This window comes from Mytilus galloprovincialis, chromosome 3 (assembly GCF_965363235.1).
Source record: "Mytilus galloprovincialis chromosome 3, xbMytGall1.hap1.1, whole genome shotgun sequence".
NCBI lineage: Eukaryota > Metazoa > Mollusca > Bivalvia > Mytilida > Mytilidae > Mytilus > Mytilus galloprovincialis.
Window position 1 is genome coordinate 14,686,368 of NC_134840.1, and position 27,962 is coordinate 14,714,329.

The 27,962-nt window shown below is 31.2% G+C and overlaps 1 protein-coding gene across 5 annotated transcripts; it reads left to right on the plus strand.

The window, feature by feature from the left end:
• The first annotated feature begins 832 nt into the window (after positions 1-832).
• On the plus strand, positions 833-27,932 carry LOC143067244 (uncharacterized). Of its 5 annotated transcripts, none has more exons than XM_076240349.1 (14): positions 845-973; positions 2,445-2,585; positions 12,492-12,588; positions 15,103-15,121; positions 16,743-16,863; positions 18,156-18,254; positions 19,248-19,316; positions 20,463-20,525; positions 21,099-21,179; positions 22,070-22,135; positions 22,384-22,461; positions 24,719-24,787; positions 26,267-26,284; positions 27,780-27,931. In XM_076240349.1, the coding sequence occupies exons 3-14, from the start codon at positions 12,576-12,578 to the stop codon at positions 27,876-27,878; spliced, it is 795 nt and encodes a 264-aa protein (XP_076096464.1). In that variant the 5' UTR covers positions 845-973; positions 2,445-2,585; positions 12,492-12,575; the 3' UTR covers positions 27,879-27,931. The 5 variants fall into 5 exon arrangements, with proteins under 5 accessions (XP_076096467.1, XP_076096464.1, XP_076096468.1 ...); XM_076240350.1 differs by having other exon boundaries at positions 867-973; positions 2,491-2,585; XM_076240352.1 differs by lacking the exon at positions 2,445-2,585 and having other exon boundaries at positions 833-973; positions 27,780-27,932.
• Positions 27,933-27,962: the final 30 nt, after the last annotated feature.

Below are 27,962 nucleotides of genomic sequence, written 5' to 3' on the forward strand. Positions count from 1 at the left end.
TAGCCAACAGTGTTGAAATTGGAATAAAACACAAATGATCTATCAATCACACAGCTGATGTAGAATATGAAGTCTACACTCGGGCTTATGTATATGTGTTGAAGTTTAGTGTGATGTCTGTTTACACTGATCTAGTGCACATTTTGTAAGGGACCAGCTGCCCCACTTATTGTGTAATTTCATGCTCTGTCAAATATCCATTAGTGGCCGAAGACCTTTTTTCTGCACTTTGGTCGGGTTGTTGTTGTTTGACATATTCCCCATTTCGATTCTCAATTTCATGAGGCTGTTTGTTTCCTTGTTTCAATTGTTTAACATTGTCATTTTGGGGCCTTTTATAGCTGACTATGCGGTATTGGCTTGGCTCATTGTTGAAGGCCGTACGGTGACCTATAGTTGTTCATTTTAGTGTCATTTTGGTCACTTGTAGACAGTGACGTCAGTGTTCTAATTGACAATCATAGCACATCTTTTTTTTTTATATTCAGGGTAAAATAAGTTTCTTTTCCGATGGTATTTTTTTTATACCAATTATATAGATGTGGTATGAAAAATATATAACAATTGATGTGCTAAGGGGAACTAAATAATTTTAAATTATACGTTTACATAAAATAATGCTTGTTTCTATCATTTCCATCTGTTTATTAATTTCGAATATCTTTTTCCTTTTTTACTTTATAAAATTATTTATTATACAAATCAAAGTATTTTGCTATTGATTTCAAAATTGCATTGTAATGAACCATTTAATTCTCTGAACTGCATAAAGTAGGGATCCCTTGAATAGTTTTACCTAGCCAAGAACAAATGATGTGTTTCAAATTTAAAAAATAGATTATTTAAAACAGTAAATGATATTTCAAAACTTTACTAAGAATATTTTAAGACCAATTGCACCGAATGATTATGATTTTTAATTACTTCCTGGAATAAGAATACTTGGTAATTTTAAGAGCTGGGATTCAGTAAGGTAGGATTATATTTTGTCTACACCAAGAATGCGTACATCACTTAAAGTATAATTATTAAACTTTGTTTTTTAAGACCAAAAGAAGTGTTTTTTGTCTTTTTTATCCTGCAAATATTATTTTTATTTCCTATAGAAAAGTCTTTTTCGACATGTATTTTTACAGCTAATATTTATTCAAATACATTTGTGAATATGAGTTTAACGTTTAAAAACATTTCGTTAATATATTAAAACGTTATTTATAAAACAAAGTAAGGTCAATATTACAGGAATTCGTCAATAATGACATACTCACCTATTTAAAAAACGTAAACTACTAAACAAATATGTAGCATGGTGCATTTTCTGGTTACGAAAGTTTGAATTGTTCAAAATACTATAGGATATTATTGTCCAAGGCATAGATTACGTAAGACGTATTTGGCACAACGTTTTTTGGAATTTTAGTTCCTCAATGCTCTTCAACTTTAATTTGTATTTGTTTTTTGCTTTCAAACTATTTTCATCTGAGCCTCATTGATAAGTCTTACGAAATCGAAACTCGCGTTTGGAGTATAAAATTTAAAGCCTTTGATAACTTTTTTCAACCAATTGATAGAATCGAGAGTCATAATTTAGTAACGAACTGATCAGGTAAATTTAAACAAGTTTACAATATTTACTAAGTAAGATTAAGAGACTATTTATATTGAAGAATTAAATTAATCACTTCATGATAATGACGAACGAAATAATCTTATTTGCTGCTAAATGTGATTTTTTTGTCTTTCTTAGAAGGAATTACAAAATCCACCGAAAAATAATGCTAAATACACATAATATTTTTAATGTTGTATTTGGTAATATTACCAGCATAAGATGCATTGATATCACATATCAAGCAATAAGTGTCAACGAAAATCTTTTGTAAATCATTATGTCAATTTATACTAAAGATGTCTTTTTGCAAGTTAATGTGTCGCAAATAAAGTTTAGCTAGCGACCCAAACACATTTATGTAATGTTTTTACTTTAAAATTTTCTGAATGAAGGCTAAGTATCTATAGACGAAACGACACAGCCCTTTATTTTTATCACTGCAACTGTATGGATACACACGAATATTTTCTGAAGAAACTTCCGATTTGTTTCGAAACACAAAAGTGCGATTAGTTTTTAAAAAGTAGAATCACAAAAATACTGAACAACACGGAAAATTCAAAACGAAAAGTCCTTAATCAAATTGCAAAATCGAAATCTCAAACACATTAAACGAATGAACAAAACATGTGACATAATACATTTAAATGATACGTTTAATAGGTCAACAAGTTCATAAATTATCTTCTCATTTTTCTCTTTTTGCTTTAAAGACGTATCTAATAAAGACTATCGTAATACTGTCCTATCATTTCATCTTGGAATTTGTGGGATGATCAATTCGCTTATTTTTAGTTATGAGCAATACTTAGATAATCCTTTGTTCTTGCAGTGACACTTTGCACAATACAATGTATCGGAATACTTCATTTAAATAGCAAACAGTCCACCATAGTTCAAAGATCTCCATAGAACAAAGATGCAAAACAGAAAACTAAATTCTGGAAATTACGCTGTGTGAATCTATTCCGAGGTAAATCCACTTACATTAAAGTGCAAGCATACTCATATATTATGAAGTAATTGATATTGAAATATCAGAGGGGTAGTCATACTCATAGAATTAGACTGAATTAATTTCCAAATATTGCTATTCATTGATGGATATATGATAAAGGTTAATTTTTTCACTAAAGAAGTTTAAACCCACATCATCCCCTTATTTGAAGATGTGTTTTAATAGAGACCGAAATATTTCTAATTCTAGTTGTTAAATTCTATGAACGATATTGAGGATGGGAGTGGTGTTGTGTTCTTTGAAATATTTGTATCTTTAGAAACTGTAGTGTCGTATAATGTTATATTTTGTGAAATATCATCACAAGCTACATACGCTTTCACTTACTTTGAAATTAATTGGGTAACCTTAATGTGTTTACCTTACGTGTATTTTATTTCAGTAAGTTGTTTGCCAGCCGTTTCGTTGGTTAATACAGCCGACCGTTTGATTTGCCCGGCTTTAAAGACTTCTTCTCTTATTTAAAATATCTTTAAGTTCGTTTTTTTTGTAAATAAAATGTTTTCCATGGACTTTTATTTATTTCTCAATATCGAGAGTTCAATATCATAGTTGGTGTACCTATAGTCTAAATTGATATAAGTCGATTTTTGTCACCGTTGTTGATTTTATTCTTGCTTCTCCTGTGATTGTCCTTGTTCTGTACGTATATTATGAACATTCCTGTCCCTGTTTGCCATGCCTGTGTCTGTAGTGACATGTTGATTCTAAAAAATGCTAATATATGTCTTGCTGTGTTGCAGTCCCATTGGTGGAATTCGGCTGTTCCTGTCCTTAGGGCATATAGTTGTGTCTTTGACACATTCCCAATTTCCATTTTGAATTTGATTATAAGATATTGCAATATGATTTAAGATGAAATAACTCCATACAACAAAGGCATGTTATGCATTTGTTGTTATTCATTAAGTGTTGATTCAATTTAACATATTGTGAATTAATAAAGAAATGTATAACATTTCCGTTTGCAGAAAAAATGCGTATTCTTATTGATAAATCTGGTTTATTGAATTTTGAAAAATTTGGTCTTTGTTCTGTTTTAAGTATATATTTGTTGAGACAGAAAAAGTTCTTATACGTTTCTAAAAAGAAAATTTTACTATGCTTTTTTTCAAAAGGTAATAAAAAAAATGGGTCACCGTGCTATTTTCAAGTTATAAGTCGTTGAAGATTGCCTAAATTTTGTAACTTTGTTCATAGAAAAAAACAAATTCGTGCCCATAAAAAAATCCATGAGATAGAATATTGAAACAAATTATGAGAAGTTAGGTTTTTTTAAATACTTAAAGAAAAGAAAAGTAAAAATGGTGTCACTGAACTTTTTTTCTCTCTATAAGTTAAAATTAATAATTTCCCTATGATTCCAGTTTATTTTCTTTACTTAAAGTGATATTTCCTCTTAAATTGCTCTTTAGGGGGAGAAATGATGCTAAACACAACAAAAATGATATTTGTTTAAATATTTTGAATAATCGTATTAGACTTTATACCACATAGCTTTACATTTGATAGTTTTAAAATGATTGGTTTTAAGTGAAATATTCATTTTTGCACCTTGTAGTGTTTCTCTACTGAATAAGTTCGAAAGATTTAGATTGCACAGTTATATAGCACAATGAGTAAGGGCATACATTTTTCATTAATTTAAGTTGGTCGTAACTGGTGTTTTATCATGAAAAGAAAGCATATTTTATCCGGATATAAAGATATTTTATACTCGAATTTTTACAGAGACACTTAATACAAAATGAAAAAAAAGGTTGTCAAGTCTTTTCATAATATTCTTTCTTTCCCTTAATTAATAGTTACTTTTGATTAGCAAGTTATTGGAGCCGAATTCTCACAATATGAAAATGAAAATAGAAATTGTATTTCATGAAAAAAGTTAATAAACAGAATTAATACGAAAACATATTTTAATATATCTTTTTCTGTGGCAAGAAGATTACATTTTCAATTCTTTATTAGTGTGTTTCAGTACATATTGGTACAATAAGAAAAGGGAAAATTCGATTTATCATTTATCATTTATCGCACAATTTATATAAATAAATTGTTTGGTTGTCTTTAAATAAATACTGCATTATATGTGAAAAGAACAATAAGATATATGTTACAAAGATTCACCGTCGGACATATTCAGCTATTTAAATTTCTGAAACAGAACCTTTTAATTGTTTTAAATTACAACTATTATTCAATGCTTCAATAACTGTGAAGAGTTTTGTATTGTTATAAATTGTCAATAGAACACTTCCTGGTATGACAAACAAAACATTTAATGCGTTGCAGATCTTATTCATTATGACTATTCTTTATAATACACCTTCGACAAAAATGTTATGTTCAGTCAGATCAAAATCTATTTAAACCTTGCAACTTATTTTAAGTATTTGTCGATTCGACCATCCTGAGGGTTGTTATTTGTTAAATTTTAGGATAGTTGCTTGCTATTAGATTTTTTTTTACTTCTGAGTTTATTGACTTCGGACAGGCGCAACAATGCTACAGGTTAAACACGTTTTGTGAGATCTCAACTTTCCTCCCATACCTTAAGCCATTGTTTAATAAATAAAAACAAGGAATATACCCTGGTTACTAAGATAATAAAAAGTCCGAGTCAAATTTGAACTAGGTAGCAGAAGAAACGAAATAAAATTACCATGGTCAACAAACATTAAATAATGGCTCCTCGCAGCTCACACGGCTTCTCCAAAATTCTAATTAATCAATTGAATTGATCTGAAAGTTTACATTTTCGTCATATAAAGTTAAGCATTATCCCTGTATATGACAGATCTTTAAATTCGTAAGGGGTTAGATTCGACATTAAATATGTAGGACTCAAATCTATGGTGGGTTCAAAATCTATGGCGGGTTCCAAATCTATGGCGGGTTCCAAATCTATGGCAGATTCCAAATCTATGGCAAATATGACGTAAGAAATGTCAAATAAATTAAATCTAAGGCAGATTTTAGTTTTCTCCAAATCTATGGCAGATTTTAATTGTCTCCAAATCTATGCCAGATCTTTAAATTACGTCACAATAGAAAAGCGCATTATTTCATCGTCGCCGCCGCAAACATTTATTTTTACGGTGTACATCATTTCAATCAAGTCTGTATTGAGATATATTAATTCATCATTTACGAATTTGTTTGGTTCCCAACACGATTTGGTTGACCATTATAGTCCGGCGGCTACAAGCATATTTCAGACGAATTGTGCACATCCTGTTACAAGCATGAAATTTGGCATAGACCTTCCTCAACTATTACTCTTTTATTTCAGATAGGGAGGCATTTGAAAAAAATGTCTCACTTCCGGTAAAATCCAAAATGGCGGACGTCATACTTAAATCATCCCAATATCGAAGGCTAGCGTGTTAAAATGTGTTATTATCATGCTACTCTCATAATATTTGGTACAGACCTTTGTTTTTTTACTACTTTTGGATAAATTAAATAGATTAGATGTTTTCAGAAACCCCATTTCCGGTTGAAATCCAATATGGCTGACATTGTACTTAAATAAGCTTATTTTTTAGGGAGGGTAATTGAAATGTGTTTTAACGTATTGCTACTATAATTACATTGTGTATGAACCTTTCTTTGGTGTTTCTGATGGATACAATGCATCAGACATATGTCTTAAAACCCTTACTTCTGGTAATATCCAAAATGGCGGACATAGAAATATCAATTTTTTATTCAAATTTTCATTTTTTTCAAAATTTAAAGAAAATGATTTTATTTTGTGCTGGTCATTAAACTTTTGGCTTATTTATCCTCAAAACCACTTATTCTAGCATGTTGTAAATATTTAGATATAAAATTGACACTTCCGGTTAAAAATATGACGTAAATTTCAAAGATGAGTCCTCAATCTATTTCTTCGATGTAGAGTTTTGGATAGATTGATTAAAACAAAATGAAATCACTATAGTACTAAACATTATTTAGAATTATTACTATTTGGCCAAGAATACATGTTTAGTCACAGTCACCATGACATGCACATATCGCAGTGCACGGGATACCCGATTTTCCACATTAAATATGACCGCGGTATCCTTTCTTACATCCACAATGTATAAGCTTTTGACAAAATGATGAGGCCTCAAAAAGAGTTTTTCAAAAGTTATCCTCTTTGTCCCCACCTGGAGTGGGTAGCATAAGAGCCAATCCCAAGCTCGTCTCCCTAAACATCTACCTAAGTATATTGCATGATTTACATGCTGGAATAAACTAAACCAAGTTGAGGGAATAGCCTCAAAAAGCCGTCCCTGTTGCGCAAATAGTTATTTTCTTGCTTCGTTAACCATGTTATACCCATCTGTTAAGTTTGTGCGATCTTACAGTAAAACCCCGGTGATTTAGTCTGCTTAATCATAATTCTTCTTGTCAAAGTCACCTCTTCAAATGCTATCAATGTCTCCCATATAGTCTTTTCCCCTTTCAAGCAAAGAGAGAACCATATCACAACAGGTAAAGACATGGATAACAATAAGTGTTTCAGATCACTCAGATCACTCATTGCCTAGTGCATTTGAAAGGCCATTGATAGATAGTAATCCAAAGTCTTTTGCCCCCCCCCCCCCCAAACACAATCCATAGTTCGTCTACCGCTATGTCACGTAAGAGCGAAACAGTAGTGCCGCATGTGGAGCAGGATCTGCGGATCTGCTTACCCTTCCGGAGCACCTGAGATCACCACTAGTTTTTGGTGGGGTTCGTGTTGTTTATTCTTTAGTTTTCTATGTTGTGTCATGTGTACTATTGTTTGTCTGTTTGGTTTTTTTAATTTTTAGCCATGGCGTTGACTGTTTGTTTAGATTTACGAGTTTGACTGTCCCTTTGGTATCTTTCGTCCCTCTTTTAGTGACAGCATCATCATTAACGACTGTTCGAATCATGACTCGTTCAAGTGCGTGTTTCACTGCATCAGACACATGCACCATGATTTTAGTGTCTGCCTCTAAATGTGAACTTGACGCTGAACTTGAAATACATTACGTGTTGGATAAGATAGAATATCCTGACCATTTGTTGCTTTAACTACCATACGCATCCAAGACTTCATCCACTCGTAATTCAGTTTCAAGGTATTTGATTTAGGTAAGGACATAATACCCAATCAGCATACTCAGTAGGCCGTAATTCAAAATCGGAGAGCTGATTTCCAACATTTACAAAGACTGTGGTATTGTTTCTTACATCCATGAATTCTGCAAAAACACATATTTTCTTGCCTTGTTAACCTATAAAATAAAATCTGTTTCTTATTTTTTTCGATCTTCCAACAAAACCACGTGTCGTTTTCGATGACATTAACATCAAATCCATATTGTGATGTTGGCTGGTCAATCATCATTCTAAATGCTATAGTCACATCTTCAAACTCCATTAATGTCACCAACGTAGTTCCTTTTCCAGCAAACGTGTTATCTTTTAATGCCTAGTTCATTTGAAAGGTCATTGATTGATATATATCTTATACTTTTCCCCTTCAAAATGCAAACCAAAGTTTGTCTGCCCCTATGTCACGGAATAGCGAAACAGCAATGACATCAGTATCGACTGTTTGAGTCATGACTCAGTTAAGTCTATGTTTCACTGCATCAGACACATCTATCTTGACTATAGTGTCAGTATCTTTGTGTAAACATGGTGCTAAACTTGAAACATCATCAAGTGGTGGATAACACTGAACATCCAGAGCATTTGTTGCTTCAACTACCTTGTACTCAAAATTGTATTGAGCAAGCTTCTGTGAATGAAAACTTAAAAGTTCTTTCTTACTGTCGTCATCCCTCAGAAAACTTTCCCAATTTTGAGGATGTTTTTAATCCTGGGTTCGTCTGTGTATTCCCTTTCCCCTAAATGTTGCCCTTGCTTCTTTAAGCAGCTTTCAAACTTCCACCATTATTGTCTATGTTCACATCCAACACTACATTCACTGTTGTTACAGTTTCAAGGTGTTTCCTAACGAGTATGATGATTGGGTATTATGTCCTTACCTTAATAGAATACCTTGAGACTGTAACAAGAGTGGATGAATCTTTGATGAGTATGGTAGTTGTAGCAACAAATGCTCAGGATATTCTATCTTATAAACCACGTGATGTATTTTGAGCACCATGTTCACATAAAGAGACTGACACGTAAATCATGGTGCATGTGTCTGATGCAGTGAAACACGCACTTAAAAGAGTCATGATTAACAGTCACTGATGATGCTGTCAATACTATTTCGCTATATTCCGTGACATAGGGGCAGACAAACTATGGATTGTATTTGGGGAGGCTAAAATCTTTGGATTAATATCTATCAATGGCCTTTCAAATGCACTAGGCAATGAGTGATCACACACTTTTATTTCTGACCCATACCTTATGACGGGTTGTGATACTGTTCTCTCTTTGCTTGAAAAGGGAAAAAAAGACTGCGTGGGAGACATTGATGGTATTTGAAGATGTGTCTTTAACATAAAGAATGATGATTGATCAGCCTAAATCACCGGGGTTGTACTGTAAGATCGCACAAACTTATCAGATCTAACATGATTAATGAAGCAAGAAAGTCAATTTTTGCACAAAAGGGAAAACTCATTTAAAGTTAGGCTATTCCCACGACTTGTTCTAGTCTTTTCAAGCATGTAAAACGTGTAATATAATAATGCAGGTGTTTAGTGAGACGAGCTTAGGATTGACTCTTATGCTACCTAGTCTTGTCACTAACGGATTGCGAAGGGACAAAGAGGGTCCCTTTTAAAAATAACTCTTTCTGAGACCTCATCATTTTATTATGGATGTAAGAAAGGATGCCGCGGTTATTTCTAATGTATAAAATCGGGTCTCCCGTTCACTGCCTTGTTTGGATGTGGTGGTGACTGAATAAGCATGTATTCTTGGCCAAATAGTAGTAATTTTAAATATTTTTTAGTACTATAGTGATTTCATTTTGTTTAAATCAATCTATCCAAAACTCTACATCGAAGAAATAGATTGAGGACTCATCTTTGAAATTTACGTCATATTTTTACCGGAACTGTGAACTTTGTATCTTAGCATTTACAACATGCTAGAATAAGTGGTTTTGGGGATAACTTAAAGCCAAAAGTTTAATGACCAGCACAAAATAAAATCATTTTCTTTACATTTTGAAAAAAGTTGAAAATTTGAATAAAAAATTGATATTTCTCTGTCCGCCATTTTGGATACTTCCGGAAGTAAGGGTTTTAAGACATATGTCTTATACATTGTATCCATCAGAAACACCAAAGAAAGGTTCATACACAATGTAATTATAGTAGCAATACGTTAAAACACATTTCAATTACCCTCCCTAAAAAATAAGCATATTTAAGTACAATGTCCGCCATATTGGATTTTAGCCGGAAGTGGGGTTTCTGAAGACATCTAATCTATTTAATTTATCCAAAAGTAGTACAAAACAAAGGTCTGTACCAAATATTATAATAGTAGCATGATAATAACACATTTATACACGCTAGCCTTCGATATTTGGCTAATTTAAGTATGACGTCCGCCATTTTAGATTTTACCGGAAGTGAGACATTTTTTTCAAATGCCTCCCTATCTGAAATAAAAGAGTAATAGTTGAGGAAGGTCTATGCCAAATTTCATGCTTGTAACAGGATGTGCACAATTATTCACAAAGCCGCCGGACTATTATGAAATGTTTATTTCACAAATATATATAGACATGATCCCGTTATACATGTCCACTTGATTAAGACAAGTCATTGCTCGTCGGTGTACTGCATTGTTTTCTATAGGTTCAACATTAGCCATAGACTGATCTGGAAACAACAAAAACCCGCCATAGATTAGGAAATTACTAATCTTGCCATAGATTAGGATTGTAAAACAATCTGCCTTGATTTGGGATGGCAAGACGTCAGATTTACCATAGACTAGGTATCTGCCATTGATTATGAACCCACCATATATTTGAGTCTTACAGATATACCATATCGTTGAACATAAACCTTTTCGTGCAAATGATTTTTGAACAAATGTGTTGATTTCCGACGCGAACAAATGTGAGTGAATCAATATCAAATCAAACTTATGTCAGCTGAATAAAACCTTCCCAACATATTAAAAGAGATATAGAGAAAAATATGTATGCTTAAATGTTTTGGTAACTTTTTGGGGTGGATGACGACATGTGTGTCCTGTGTATAGAATATTATCATAAAACAGATGGTATTTGAAATATCTGAACGTATACGTATATGCGTTGTCTTCACTGTGATTTATACAAACAAATAATGTCCTTGTTCAGATGAAAATAAAATCAGAAAATATTTTGTGCCTGGTGTTATAATTTTTGAATAATACAAAGATTGCCTTCGTTAAAATCAGACACGTTGTTCAATACATGAACAAATCAAATTTATAGAGGTTTATAAACAACATGCAATGGAGTTTACGGAACTTCACGATCATAAAATATATAATTACACAAACAAAGGAAATGCAAAATTATCTATTCTATAGAAAAAGTGTAGTGATAAACTTCTTGAAAAGGTAGTGTTCATTTTTACTATTAGCTTCCTTTGAATATGTTCAATATGAAATCGTCATTATTATATCAAAGTAACATGTCTAGTAATGTTATTTAACTTTTGAATCAGATGTTATTTTAATTGTGTTTTGCTGTTTTTAGACATATATTGTGACTTGGAATTATTCGAACGGAATTTCCGTTTCAAATTGACAGTGTGTTGTTTCCATATCTTAAACATTGATTTGAGACGACAACAGTTTATTTTTTTTTTTTGCACTTTTGAGATTTAAAACTAAACATTTAAAAAAAAAATGTTTTATCCCATTAGTGACATTTTGAGCATTACTTGATATTATTTAATATTTTTAAACAAATTTGAAAATTCATTTCGTACTTCGAACATTATGTGTCGATTTGTTTCCAACTTTCCGCAAAAATAGTTTGCACCCCATGATTGTTTACATGAAATTTAGTTACTTTCCGACAGTGTTAGATTTTCATTTTCTAATGTGCATGCAATGAAAATGAAAGCTTTTTAAAATAGTGTATCTCATTTTGCTTTAGTTTTAATACTTTTTGATGAACTTTATTCTTAAGTCGTGTATCGTTTATTTTGTTGGCTAGTATACACCAAATATATTATGCTTATTCAAAACAAACAGATGTATTACATTTCGGGTGGAAAATATATAAATTTCCCATTTGTTAAAAATAGACTTCGAGTTGGGAATTTTCAATGTCTTTGAACCCTAATATTTAAATTCATAAAGGGCTTGTATTGTATGACACAAATGTTTTTCAAAAAATGTGTAAACCAATTATGCACAACTGATATTCTAATTGCATGTCACTCTTAAATATTTGAGTGTTAGGAGATATACAGAAGAATGCATATGCTGAAATGTCACGCCTTCTTTTCTAATTGTGATTGTTGTTTTTAATATAGAATTACTTACGACATAGAATAGTTACGTAATACAACTATTAACAGAACAAATAAAGTATTGAAAAAATGTTTATCTCCGTATAACCGATTACTGATTCTTATTCGTTTGTTACATATGTAAGTCTGGTAGTTTTATTTTAGATAATTCGGTACAAGTGATTAATTTGATCTTGGAATATTACATGCAATTCTATTTATTCGCTTTTATGTGTTATTACTAAACAGTAATTTAAAGCCAATATACATATACTTTTCATTTGATTTCGCTTTAAACTATGTATTTTAACATAAAACAAAATATGGAGGGTCTTGTTACAATTATATTCTGTTAAAAAATACATAATGCTTTTTTTGTCTTTCATTTTGTATTTTTCAGATTCTGACGAGCCTCGCTTTGAATAACAAAAAGAAACATATAATGCAAATTTTAGTGTATCGTTGTACTTAAAGAATAAATACAATGAGTTATCCAGGTAATGCCTTATATTATTAACTAAAACAAGCATCATGACATACTAAAACAAACGTTTGACACCAATGTTTTTTTATTGTGTATATTTTGATCAGTTATAATATCTCTTTCAAAATTATCTGCCATAGATTTCTTCTTAACTGTTCTAGAAATGTTTTTGGTTAGATTTGTACTATATAAAAACAATTTCCGGTTAAAAGTGCATAAACACATCATGCAGAACATTTGTCAGATTCGGTTTTAAAGTTTTAACTGTCTAATTCTATTCTAGTGCAGAATTTTCAGAAATGAACAGTTTGTAGACGGAAATTATACCACATTACTAATAACTACTTAAAGCAGTATAGTAGTTTCCAAAGTCAGATGTTATTTCTGTGAACGAATCAAATTGCTAAAAGAAATTTATTATAATTATTTTTCTAATTTTTGGGCTATTTTCATATTTCCTGACCGGTGTGAGAAAAATATTTCTCCTCACAAGTAAAAAATCTGTTCTCGGCAAATGGATAAAAATCATAAGAGAAACAGATTAAACCCCTGTAACTCGTGTTTTACGATATTTCAAAACAGTAAAATGTTTAATTTTAAAAAAACAATCGGCAAGCTTCGCGCTTTAAATATTAAAGATTTCAGCTTTCCAATTGTGAACTTTCCATTTCTACGTAGTAACATTCTAGCATCGCATGCTTATGGAGTATATATCACCCTGTTGATACGATATTCTAGAGCTGGCATTTTCCGTAGTAACTTTCTCCATGGAGGGACGCTGCTAATTTATAAAACTATTTGTACAAAAGTACCGCAGTTTTCAACTCATCAGCTGATGAAGGTACATCCAACCAAAAAAAATTGCCGAAAAAAACTAAGGACGTTATTTTTTATTTTATTTTTCTGACCCTTTATCAAGTTCATTTTCCGTTATGGAATATCTCTTTTAGATTTTAGGATGGATATATTTCGCTAGGTAAAAACCACAATAACATCCTTTCTTCCTCGAATGCGACCTACAGAATTCGACTCACAACTTGATTGTTTTTATTGTACTTATGTGTTCTGTTATTTCGTTACTTTCTTCTTATAGTTTATTTGTTTCCCTCTGTTTTATCTTAAAACTCGGATTTGTCTTTACTCAATCGATTTGTGACTTTTGACCAACGATAAACTATTTTTTAAACTAAATTTACCGCCGTTTTGTCTTTACATGAGCAATAAGAAGGATGCCACATGTGGAGCAGGATCTGCTGACGTTTCAAAAGCACAAAAGATTATCACTATTTCTGTTTGAAAGGGCTTGTTATACTTTTGAGTGTTGTTCGTTGTGCTTAATGATTTATCAAAGTTGGGGTTTTTTTTTATCGGTCTATCATTTGTCATGGAAAACCGGGTTTATTGCAAAATTGAACACACTGACAGGTTCACGCGTCGGACACTAACACCAAAATAATTTACGAATTTGGTGATGTCATAGGGTCAGATATGACTTTATTGGGGAAAAAGCTAATACATGATATTTAAATATGTTATTTGAGTTCAAACAGATTTGTTCATTGTTAAACTTGGGTTTACTGGATTCAATATTATAAATTAAATGTATCGACTTAGGAATCTGATGTTAGTTAGTTGTCGTTTGTTGATGTGGATTAAAAGTTTTTCTTTTATATTTAGATGAGACCGTTGATTGTCCCGTTTGAACGGTTTTACATAAGTCATTGTTTTAGCCCAATATAGCTTGCTTTTCGGTGTGAGCCAAAGCATCGTGTTGAATACTTTACATTTGTAATATAACCTGTAATGGTTTACTTTTACAAATTGTGACTTGGGTGGCACTCATGCTACACCTTCTTATATTAATTTATACAGATGTTGGCTTAGCTATATTGCGTTTATTTTTGTATACTCTGACAACATCAAAAAGAAAGAAATATTAATTTGTTTTTAATTTAAGAAACATATAAAATGATAAATATAAATAATCTTAAAACAAAAAATACAGAATAAAACAGCAATCTACTAAATTATAAACACAAAAGATGGGAATTAAATTAGAACAATCAAATAGTTTGAATAAAAAAGGAAAAAAGAAAATAAATAGATAAATAAAAAGATATGACAAATAAATATTTAAGTGAATTAATTAATCAGCTAATTAATTAAATCAAATTAGGTGAATAAAACTGTCAAAACTACAGATTCTTTTTCTTGACTTTCTTGAGAAGTTAAGAAAGATACCAAAGAGACATTTACATTAATTAGTCGGAGAAAAACTGAAACCGAAATGCCAAAAAAAGACCAATAGACAAACAATGGTACACAAAATACAACTTCAATAAAGACTGAGTAACATGAAACCCATCGAAAACCTTGATATATGCAGGTGCTCGAGAAGGGTAAGTACACTCTTCTCCATGTGAGACACTTCTACGGTAGAAATGACTATATCTATTAAATAATATAGTTCTTAGAGTAGAAAAATATATTATTGTGCATAATTTTTAACCTTCATTCTATATTTCAGTTGATAAACCTTGTGGCGGGTGAGTCATGCTAAAAATAAAAGTTTTTTGTTTGAATTATTTTCCAAGTAGATTGTATTGCCTGTACCCACACTCTTTGTAATTTTATAGTTTTATTCGAACCATGATTCAGTCTAAACAGTCAAATGAATAACAGAATATAACAGATTCTCGGGTGCATTACAAAAGATAAAATCACAAAAAATACTGAACTCCGAGGAAAACTCAAAACGGAAAGTCCCTAATCAAATGGCTAAATCAAAGGATAAAAGACATCAAACGAATGGATAACAACTGTCATATTCCTGACTTGGTACTGGCATGTTCTAATGTAGAAAATGGTGGATTGAACCTGGTTTTATAGCGCTAAACCTCCCACTTTTATGACAGTCGCATCAAATTCTGTTTTACGACGATGCGTGAACAAATCAGAATTAATCGGTAAAATAGTCAAAATATGGTTACAATAGTCATCACTGTGTTACAATCTCAAAACGAATAAACATCTGCAAAAAGCACAAAAAAAGAAAAAAAGCGTCTATCAAATTTAAAAACACATTACTACTGTAGTTTCGCGTGTTTGGCGTCAGAAAATGCAAACGTCACAAAAAGAAGTTTTGTTGTTCAATGGTTGTTCAAAACAATCATAATTTTACATGGAGAATGTTGGTTTCCAGGGTAATAAAATCAAAAGTTATGTTACAATTAATTACAGAAACAGGTCGAGATTAAATACAAAACATAGTATGACAAGAAAGTACCAGGGATAAATGAAAATAAATATAACATTGTTCACTTAACATTGTCCCATCAGTTGTTCTTTACTTACCTACTTTTAAAGTTTTAAAGTAAAGTTGGATTCCATTCAAATGAAACTTTTATATAATAATTAAGCAATTAGTTGCTATACTGCAAATATCAAATTGTGCAGTCAAACAAAACATGTATTTGAATTCGTTATTAATAAGTATACTGACTGATTGAATGAAAGCAGCTATGGAAGAGTAAGCTCCACATCAATTTAAAAACGCAAGACCACTAGCAAAATTCTGTTGTTACAGTTTATACGATATAATCGATAAATGTGTCCATACAGATTTTAATGAAATAATTTAATGAATACGATTACCTTTCAACGTGGAACACATTATATAACGAATTCCGTATTGGAAGATTGTGTCATTGTATCAAAAAGTAAAATCGCAAAAAAAAACTGAACTGAAAATTCAAAACGGAAAGTCCTTAATCAAATGGCAAACTAAAAAGCTCAATAACGAATGGATAACAACTGTCATATTTCTGGGATGGTACAGTTATAATAGTGGATTAAACCTGGTTTTAAAACGCTAAAACTCTCACTTGTATGGCAGTCGCATCAAAATTTCCTTTGTATTGACAACAAATTTTAAACAAATCGAAACGACACAATAGATAATAAGTCACAAATAGGTATACAACAGCAACACGAACCCAAGCAAAAAAACTCGGGGTAATATCAGGTCACTCCGAGGGTTGGGCAGATCCTGCTGGACACGCGGCACTTTGTAGTAAGGAGACATTTCACATTGTAACTGCTAAAACATTTACATAATCAAATAGAAAATAGCATCTAATTTGATAACTTCTATTTTTGTTTTGCTAGACCATTCAAAAGTAAAAGGGATGAACACTTGACCGCAAAATGTGAAGGAGTAAAAACAAATGGACATTTATGTTCAAGTGACAATAGTACTGCCAGCAGTGCGTCTTATGCATCTTTCAAAGTAAGTTAAAAGTGCATGTATTTCAAATTTGGTTTCTGTGATACATGAATATTTTTTAAACAAATGTGTATTTTACAAAGTTTTGTAATTTTGTATGTATATCATTAATTTAATTCTTATAACCACATATTTATACGAGATTCCAGAGCTTGTTTGTTCTATTACTTGTATTACAAACATACTTACTGCTCAAAAGAAAGAATACAAAAATATAGTTCTTAAAGAAAGTCAACTCACAAAATAATCTATTGTTTCGGATTTTGGGTCCTAATTGGTTCCTATTTAATGTGAAAGTGACGACAAAACAAACATTCTTATTTACTATTTTGCATCTATCTGAAACAGTCTTTTTTTAATATCGAATTATCAAAAGACTCCTTGTTTAGAATGATTAGTTGATTGTTTCTTGCTCAACGTTCAGTAGTAAGTCTTCTTGTGTGAAAGGTTTTGTACTACACGAACTAGAAAACACTTATGAAATTCACCGCGAAATTATCCTAAGTGCTAATTGAATGATTTCTTATTTGTTTATTCTTTAGTAATCTATGTTGTGTCATGTGTACTATGTGTTTGTCTTTTTCATTTTAGCCATGGCGTTCCCAGTTTATTTAAGATTTATGAGTTTGACTGTCTCTTTGGTATTTTGTGTCCCTCTTTTACATTTGCATTTAGGTTTTTTTTAATGTGCTTGTTTGAGGTTTTCATTTTAGATTTTCCCTTTTTAAATGTATGCTACAATGAAAGATTGAATACCAAATTGCAACCAATTCCTAGCATTTTCCATTCTTTAGTTATCTATGTTGTGTCATGTGTACTATTGTTTGTCTGTTTGTCTTTTTCATTTTTAGCCATGGCGTTCCCAGTTTTTTTAAGATTTATGAGTTTGACTGTCTCTTTGGTATCTGTTGTCCCTCTTCTACATTTGCATTTAGGTTTTTTTAGTGTGCTTGTTCGAGGTTTTCATTTTAGATTTTCCCTTTTTTAAATGTATGCTACAATTAAAGATTGAATACCAAATTGCAACCAATTCCTAGCATTTTCCATTCCGTATGACTTTTGAGGAATATGTTTAAAATCGTAAGCAAATAATAATAAAACAAATCATTTAATTTTGGTTAAATTCAATAATTTCCAGAATTTCGATGACCTAAGTGCTACATGTAATTGGATGATTTCTCACATTTGCCTTTAGTTTTCATTAATGTGCTTGTTCGAAATAATTCTATCTCCAATAGAAAGTTTAACAATAATCAAATGTAAATATTATAACCAAAAAATAGTTTTCATTGTAGGCACCAAACCAAGTGCATACAAATCCAAATTTTGTCGGAGACAATGGAGAAAGAAGATCTTATGCGGACGTGAATTCCCCGACGACCAGCATTAATTCGGTAGTTGTTACTGTTACTAATGAAATAAGGGGAAATTATTTAGTTATTATAGTCCACCAAATGTTAAAGCAGATACCGACATTTGTCTTTCTGTCTTTTTTTAGTATATGTATATATATATATACCATATGTGTGATCAGTTCCAGAAATACATATTTTTAAAGAACGATGATGTTTGGTTTGTGGTTTAAGACTGTTTTTACCCGCAATATTAATCCTTCAAATTCGCTTCTGAATAAAAGGAGTGCTTTTCGGCTACTGATTGAATAAGGCAATAAAGACATAAAATATACAAATCGTTCAATTTAGAGACACACGACTCAATTTCAGTACAATTTGCTACAATAAGTAATTGAATATAGTCATTGCTAGCATTTAGTCATTTATCTTTTAATTACACAAAATAATATTAACTAAGGATAAAAAAAATCCGATAAGACTCAAAAACGTAATTGAACCTTCCATTTGAATTATATGCCAAACAATACTGAGAAAAAACGAAGAGAGCAAATGTACACAAATAGACATGTTTTAAAAGAAAGCGCATCGTTCAAGAAACAAATCTATTTTTTTTTATTTCTTTTTGCAGAAAAGATTCACAAAAGAACTAGAGGAGAGGAGAGTTATCAACGTATATAACACCCAACTTGAACATTTCCTCTTGGTCTATCTCCCTAACACTGTGTGATACATCTCCGGATTATCTTTTACGATATACTCGTTCATTTCAATGAATATGTAATCCAATTATGAATTATATATATTTGTAATGGGTAAACAATTCCATAACATTTTCCTTTCCATATGGCTCTTGTTGATTATATTTTACATTGAAGACAGGTTGAAGACCTTCTGCTGTTGTGTTCTATATTGTTGGGTTGTTGCCTCTTTGACACATTCTCCATTTCCATTTTCAATTGTATTTAAATCGTAGGCCAATTACATGTATAATAAAACAAATCATTAAACTTGGATAACTTCAATTTCTTCCAGGATTACGATGACCCGACAACAACAGAGTTTATGTTGCAACCTGGTATACATGTCCCTTCCAATATGAAGGTAAGTTAATAATGACCAGTTCAATGTTTGGTTACTTGGATACGAATAAAATAGTTCTCAAATAGCCACGGTAGAAATAAAAGCTGTATATATCAAATAATGGTATGCATTGCTCAATTTCTTGTCTTCCCCCGATGGTTTATTCTGTATCTATATACAATTCTGATCGATGTAGAAGTAGAGAATCTTTCGAGACGAGGCAAAGGCAGGTTGTGCAAAAAGAAATTATCTTAAAACGTTTATGATTTGTTTTTGTGTGGGTAGCATGGCCGTTTTTATACGACCCTTTATTACGTAAAATTGTGGTGAGTAGTTTTCTATAATTTTGAACAAACAAATTATTACTTAATTACACGATGCACGATATATACAGGTTAGTAAACAACGTGTTGGATAAGAGCAAACACAGTGCGCTAGTGACCAATCAAAAAATATACAACACCAGTCATATCGGAATTATTTCGAATTTATTTTACCGACTATTGTCCTATCAAAGTCTTTAATACATAGATCTGTTTACGTTGTCCTATTCGAAACCAATAGCCAACAATATTAGTTTGTTAGCCTATGATTTATTTTCAAGTGTTTTCGTCATCGGTTGTCTTGGCGAAACGCTTAGGGCTTTTCTTATGTTGGTTTAATTACGGGATGTAACACCACCACAAGAAAACGTTGTCTTCTAATAAAACACTACCACTTACCAAATAAATGCGGTCTCAACGTGTTTGTGTTAAACAAATGATATTCCTATGAATGAACAGGAGGTAAAAAAACGGACACAGCTTTGGTATAATACAAGATTCGTTATTCTCCTTTATTACTTACATAATTATGTTTATCACGGGTTTTGTTTTGTTACAACAATAAACGTTTGCAATGGAAATTATATATGCCTTCATATCACGAAGAATAAATAAAACACAGACTAAATTGATGTCATTTTCAATAATATCAGCGTTGTGAAACCAACAATCAATCAATAATATCAGCATATATCATCTATTCTTTCTAAATTTAAATTTTATAAAATTGGAAATGGAAAAGGGAGTGTGTCAAAGAAACCCGACCATAGAGCAAACATCATATATTTACAATTATTTTCTTGATTAATTAGAAATAATGTTTTTTTTCTTCTTCTTAATTTAGGACACTCCTAATTTCAATAACATAATGCGTATGGGTAATATGCAATTCCTTCACCAACACAAGGTTAGTTTTATAGAACAAGTCTCTAAGCTTCTACAAAAAGAGTTTTTTGTGGATTTGTTTTTAACACGTGGTGGTATTATTCAAACAATTCTAAATAATAATTAAATCCCGTTGTTTCTCTAAAATTATTGCTATCAAAACTTTTGATTTTGTAACCATGAATACCATAATCCCCCATGTGTCATTCCTATGGGACCGAATTGTGCGCCTTTCCTTGTCGATCTCTAATTTTTCATATTAGTAAAATATATAGTTATAATAAACTAATGTTTTTATGATTTTATTTTGTATCAATGGTTAGAATCACTATTAGGAAGCAATTGCAATTGAATTCTATATAGTTACAAGGACCAGAAATGTAACATTTACAGTTTTTCATATGTGCAAATAATTTGGGAGATATTTGCTTGTAGAAAGTAGCTGATAACCACCGGCTACATAAACCTGTTACCTTCTAACCATACATCAAATTTGCTTTTGAGCCATTGACAAGAAGCCAGATCATTTAATTTTACATTCAGATATATTGTTGATGTTAATTAAATACCAATATATGTTATTCTTTTTATAAAGGTTACTAGTTCTTATTCTACATTCGATAATAACGAGTTCAAACTCAATGACGAAAATGATGAGGAAAGTGAACCTGATCAGGTAAAATCGTATGATTTGATATATAATTCAGCTGTGAAAGTCTTACTTTCAAGTTATCGTCTAGCGATAATTCTTATATTTAATCTTTTTTATATCTTATAGAATTAAAATATTTTTTATTGCAAACAGCAGGCCAAAGTTTTGGTTGATGATTGGCGATTTTTTCAGCAGCAAGTTTGTTTCAATGCTGTCTCAATAAGCTGAGAAACATATAAATAATAATAATTAACCAGAGTAAACCATTTAATTGACTGAAAATAATCTTGACATGTGTGTCCATTTTGTTGTTTTGTTAAACAAAAGACGTCTTTTGACGAGAGTAAACAGCAAATCATGACCTAGGGAAAATTAATAATAATCACTAACTTTTCGTTTATAAAAAAAAATCGAATGAAAATTAAAAAAATGACGGGTATGGAGACATTTCAACAGCAATGACAATCAATTAGTTACATTTATCAAAAGCATTAACATATGTTTTGCACAAATTAGTAAAGCACTGACTGCCTCTAAATGTCAATTTGTTACAAAATATAGACTTTTGCACTCATACCACATATCTTCTTATATCTATTTTGTTAATTATCTAGATAGCGAAACTGAAACGAAATATCGCGATAATACTCGTAAAAACTACTCTCTTGTGGTTATTATACTTGAAAGGGTATATTGTGTTTTTTGCCACTGTTGCTAGTTATACTGATGTTTATGTTATTTTTCGATTTTCCTGTTGTTCCTTTTGAACATGTGTATGCTATTGTTACCTTTATTTATGATCAGGTGAGATACTTAGGCTCATTGCGCCTTTCATTTATCAATTTATAGATATGAGTATATGTGTCATTTTTTTTGTCACACAAAAGTAAATGTATTTAATACTGTTTTTGCAGACCAGCAACAGCTCAAGGCACGATAGAATAACGTGGCCAGAGATTGTTCGCCCCACCGTTGACGAAGTATGTATATTTGTGTAGCTTTTTATTTTATCTCACTATCAATTTACGTCATAATGACATTTACCATTTTTAAAGAGTTTTACTTTGAATTTGAGAGAAAAAATGGCTTAATTTACAAGTGAATTTATTAATTTGATACGAACTACCCAAGGCAATGCCCTTTGTATTTGTTTGTAATGTGCGATTCGTTTTAATTTTGAAACATGTTAGCTATTACAACTTTTAGCCGTATTTATTTTCTTTTTAAGGTTTTAAATTCTATAACATTGGATAATAACGATGTCAAACTCAATGACAACAATGTAGCGGGATGCAATCCTCATCAGGTAAAACCATATCTAATAATCTGATTCAGTTGTTTTAAGTCTTTTTTCAAAGTATCCGTCTAAAGGTAGTTCTTTGTTGTGATAAATATGAGTTGTTGTTTAATTTAATAGTTCGATATGTGTACAACATTCCTATAAAATAGATTTAACGAATTCAATATTGCAATATTGCAAACAGGCCTCGAAGACGGATCTGTACAATGCAGTCTAAAACACAAGGTGGTTTTTATACACTTCTAAAATTCTCTTTCCATTTTATAAAAAAAAATGATCTGTTTTGTTTTATACCCTATGTGACATGTAAAAAGTAAAATCTCAAAAATATTGAACTCAATCAGAAAGTCACTAATGACATGGTGATCATTTTCTGTAATTTCGGAAAACGTTTTCACTGGTAAAAGGATTACCGATAAATATGCATTATTCTGTGCTTCTTTTTCCTGTCTCCATGAATAAAAATATTAATATCATTCATTTATAAATTTAAAAGATAGCTGGTAGTTTGTTAGATCATCCTGCATCGTATAAAGTAAGAATAAAATTGAAAATGGAAATGGGGAATGTGTCAAAAAGACAACAACCCGACCATAGAAAAAACAACAACAGAAGGTCACCAACAGGTCTTCAATGTAGCGAGAAATTCCCTCACCCAGAGGCATTTACTTGACAAAATCAGGGACTGCTACAATGTATAGAGTGGTAATCTCATGTACATTATAATGTCATTAGCTACGCAATATACGGGATATGCCTGTTAGAATCATAAATGAGGTTTTAGAATGAATTCTTAGTATTTTGAAAAATTCAAAATGGTTTCCCAAAATTGTCAAATCATAAAACCTCCGCGGTAAAATCAAAACGAAAACTCCGTAACCAAATGAATAATTCAAAAGCTCAAACAAATCAAACGAATGGATAACAACTGTCCTGACTTGGTTCCAGCAATTTCTTGTTGAAAATGGTGGAATAAACCTGGTTTTAAAACTAGATAAACCTCTCACTTGTATGACAGTTGCATAAAATTACACTACATTTACAACGATGAGTGAATAAAACAAACAGACATAATAGGTAAAAAAAATCAAAAATAGGGGTACAGCAGTAAACATAGTGTTAAAATCTTAAACACTTTAAAACAAACAAACATGTAACACAGAATCACAAAAAGGCATACAGATAAAGCACATTAGCAAAAATTACAGACAAGAATACAACAATCAATCATAGCACAATATATCACAATGACAGGATGTATCAATACAGAGCTACATTATATGTAACAAAGAAAAAGAAAAAGGCATGAATATGAAGTACATCAGCGAAAATAAAAAACAAGAATATAAACATTTTTCCATAAAACAATCACATGCGTAATAAAGATAATAAACAATGTCGGTACCCAGAATATATACTACAAGACCATCATGTATTATTTGTGAAGTAAATAAGGAATATGGAAAAGCAAGTTGTTTATACCTTCTGATAAATCTTTTTAGAGAAAGGACGATTTAATTTAAGATAATGACCATACAAATGATTTTTTTGGTCAACAAGTAAGTGTTAACAAATTGGCTGGTGGTACTGACGAGGAGAAGGCTCCGGCAGCAGTGGCATCGAACCTGTACTTTTGAATAATCTCATCATTTTAATGCATTGTTCTATCAAAAATATATTCTATAGATTTGAAACGCTTCATTTAATGGGTTTTTGGTATAGGTTTAATGCGTACGAGGATGCCTTTGAAACAAATATATTTAGTGGTGATGTTGAATTATAACTCTGAAAGTTTAATAAACGCATCACGATTTGTTTGACCGAACTTGAATATCTGTATCGCAGATGACCAAATTGTCGTTTTCACAATTTCGTTTTTTTTCTCGATCGTGACATTACGGATAACACATCACAGTTTTGTACTAGAATGTGCAACATTATTGGTGCCACATATACAAAAAAATACCTGTTAAGCCAATTCCCTGTGTAAACCCTATGGTGTTCATGTTTCTCGTTATTTCTTTCTATGTAGTCTTTGTAGATTTGTTCGTCTTTTCTGCGTTTTTCGTTTTTTTTCCATTGCATTGTCAAGTTTGTTTTTCATTGATTCGTGAGTTTTTAATGCTTCTTATCAGCCGCGTTGTTTATACTAATGTAATATGTACCTAGTCGCTTATTTTCTGAATGAATATCCACATGTATCACGTACGAGTTTGCTGTCATTTAAATGGGAATATGTAATTTTCATTTGATTTTTCTTTAGGAATTGGACCCTCGAGTCCATGTGTATTTGCCATCAGTCCCAGATGACGTATCCATTCAGGGCAGTTCTGTGAGTAATTTTGCTTTTTGCATATATCTTTTACTTCAAATTTTATAACTCGATAGTGATTATTTACCATTAAGAAAACAGTATTTTTATTTGTTCACTTTTAGCCCAAATTACGATATTTCGGTTATAACTATATAGTCAGGTAATATTTAAATAGATGTGGTAAATAGGCAAGTCGTCTATTAAATCGTATAGTTTTCTCTGTTTTTCTCATAAAAATGGAGAAGAAAACTATAAAATATAAATCCTCGTACAATTTTTTATATCCCTTCAAAACAATATTGTTCTGAAGGACAGCAGCAGTTATTGTTTATCTAATACAATAGCAAATAAACACATTTCTGTCATGGAGTTACTAGTTATCAAAAGTACCAGGATTATAATTTTATACGCCAGACGCGCGTTTCGTCTACATAAGACTCGTCAGTGACGCTCAGATCAAAATATTTAAAAAGCCAAATAAATACAAAGTTGAAGAGCATAGAGGATCCAAAATTCCAAAAAGTTGTGTGAAATACGGCTTAGGTAATCTGCTCCTGGGGTATGAAAATCCTTAGTTTTTCGAAAAAATCAAAGTTTTGTAAACAGAAAATTTATAGAAATGACCATATAATTGATATTCATGCCAACACCGAAGTGCTGACTACTGGGCTGGTGATACCCTCGGGGACGAAACGTCCACCAGCAGTGGCATCGACCCAGTGGTGTAAATAGTTATCAAAAGTAACAGGATTATAATTTTATACACCAGACGCGCGTTTCGTCTACATAAGACTCATCAGTGACGCTCAAATCAAAATATTTAAAAAGCCAAATAAATACAAAGTTGAATTTACAATTGTCCATGTTCTATGGACTCTCAAGCGTTCTCATTACTTTAAGAAAATAATTTAAGTAATTCCCTCAAAAAATATATGCGATCCCGACAGGTCACTCTAGGTTAAGAAAGTCATTTAAGGAGCGCTGTGATTAGGGGTACAATATTTTGGAGTCCTTATCTATGAAAAACTGCAGGGCGCATATTTACAATGTAAATTTTAAAGTTCATATTTTCTAGAGATTTAATCGAAAAGACTTTCAAAATTTGAGAAATTTGGTGTTGAATTCCGGGGCTTGGATAACATTAACAAGCTCCGTTGGAATGTTTTCATAGTTCTTTTTTACTTCACTTATTAAAACAATAATATAATAATAATGCCACACATAACTGTTGTCCTTGTTTTTATAAATAGAGATGTAATTTCGAAAATGTAAGTGTTTTCGACTGTGTGCTGTGTTCCTTATTGTATATTGATCAATGCTATGTTAATTCGGTCTTTATATAAATCGAAATGATCAATATCACCAAAAGCAAAACGTGTTTTATAAATATTTCATCACCGCTATTCAATTTAGATGACAGAAAAAACATTTGCAAAACATAAAATGAACAGACTAATTGGACTAACGCATTTATAGAATGATATATTTATTTTTCAGTATTTTAAAAGCCAAAAGGTATGTTATATTTACGAGTATGAACCTATATATATAGATGTTGATTTGAAATTTTATAGAACGCTATCGCGAACTGTTTGCCCTGAATTTGAGATGACAATTTATATCATGTTCACTTATGTATGTTTTGTTGCACATTATTAAGGGATATTTTTTATAATGCGTTGTCGAAAGAAGTTAAAAAAACTTAATGATCATTTTTTTTTAAAGTTACACCATTTTAAAGATAATGTCATATTATCACTGTTAAGAGTAACTCATCATATTCGCCAATATGAGTATGTACCAAGCCATTTTTGTGTAATTTGCCATATCAATGTCTGTAAACAATAAACGTCGTAGAAATATCATCATAAGATAAATGCTTTTCTAAGAAGTTTATAAGTAAGGTCAGTATAACAAGTTCATTTAACGTCATATACATGACCTATTAATTAATTTAAAATGTATTAACAATGAGAATTATTTCAGCTTCAAACTATATAAGACCAGATTCATTTTACTCGGTAACTTTTTTTACTAGTAACTGCACATTTCAATCCTCTTAAAGAGGGGCGAAAGATACCAAAGTGACAGTCAAACTCATAAATCGAAAATAAACTGACAACACCATGGCTAAAAATGTAAAAGACAAACAGAGAAACAATAGTACACATGCAACAACATAGAAAACTAAAGGATAAACAACACTTACCTTTCCAAAAACTAGATGTGATCTCAGGTGCTCCGAAAGGGGAAGCAGATCCTGCTCCATATGTGGCACCCGTCGTGTTGCTTATATGATAACAAATCCGGTAAATAGTCTAATTCGGCACTTGATTTTTTTTTTATTTTCAATGTATTTAAAGGTTACAATTGGATTGATTTACTTGGTTTAATTTGAGAGCGTTTGGTTCAATGAACTGTTGTGAACAGATGGAACATTTAGGTCGACACAAACTGACGACACCATTGCAAAGTAAAAAACAAAACAAAAACAATTTCTCTACTAAGTCATATTTTAAACTGTCCAAATTCAATGTATATTCGAAAATAGGAAGTACCATGTAGAACAAAGATTGTATTCGTTTGGGACAGTTTAATGAATCAATTTGAATTTTGTTAGATTAATAGCTTACTTTTTCGTTCCACACATATCATTATTAAAAAGTTCAAAAGAGATAAACCTAAAAGGTCCCCTTAAATGATCGGTATACTTGCAAAGGAAATAAAAAGCTGTCTACACAAAAAAAATATATGAGAAATGTTTTTCATAAGTTATTTAAATGGGTCGTATGGGAGCACAGTAAGATATCCTTATAATTCAATGACATAATCTTACAATTATGAATACATGTTCGTTATATGACGTGTTCCACTTTGAAAGATAACCATACTCATCAAAATCTTTATATACACATTCATCGAATTCAGAATAGAGGAAAATACTTATATATATTATTTCGCATGAATGAATTTGTTTTAGTATTTTCGGAGCTTATATTCTTTTTTTTAGAAAAAATACAATTGGAGGAAATGGATTATTATTATTTTTGTTTGTTCGTGCTTATCCGTTGTAGCAGCATTGATTGTCCAAAATGAATATGGTATGTAGTATAAAATGTATTCATTTAGAATAAGTCATCTTATCGTCAATACAAAGCGAATGATCTGTTTTCAATTTTGTTTTAAAATTAAT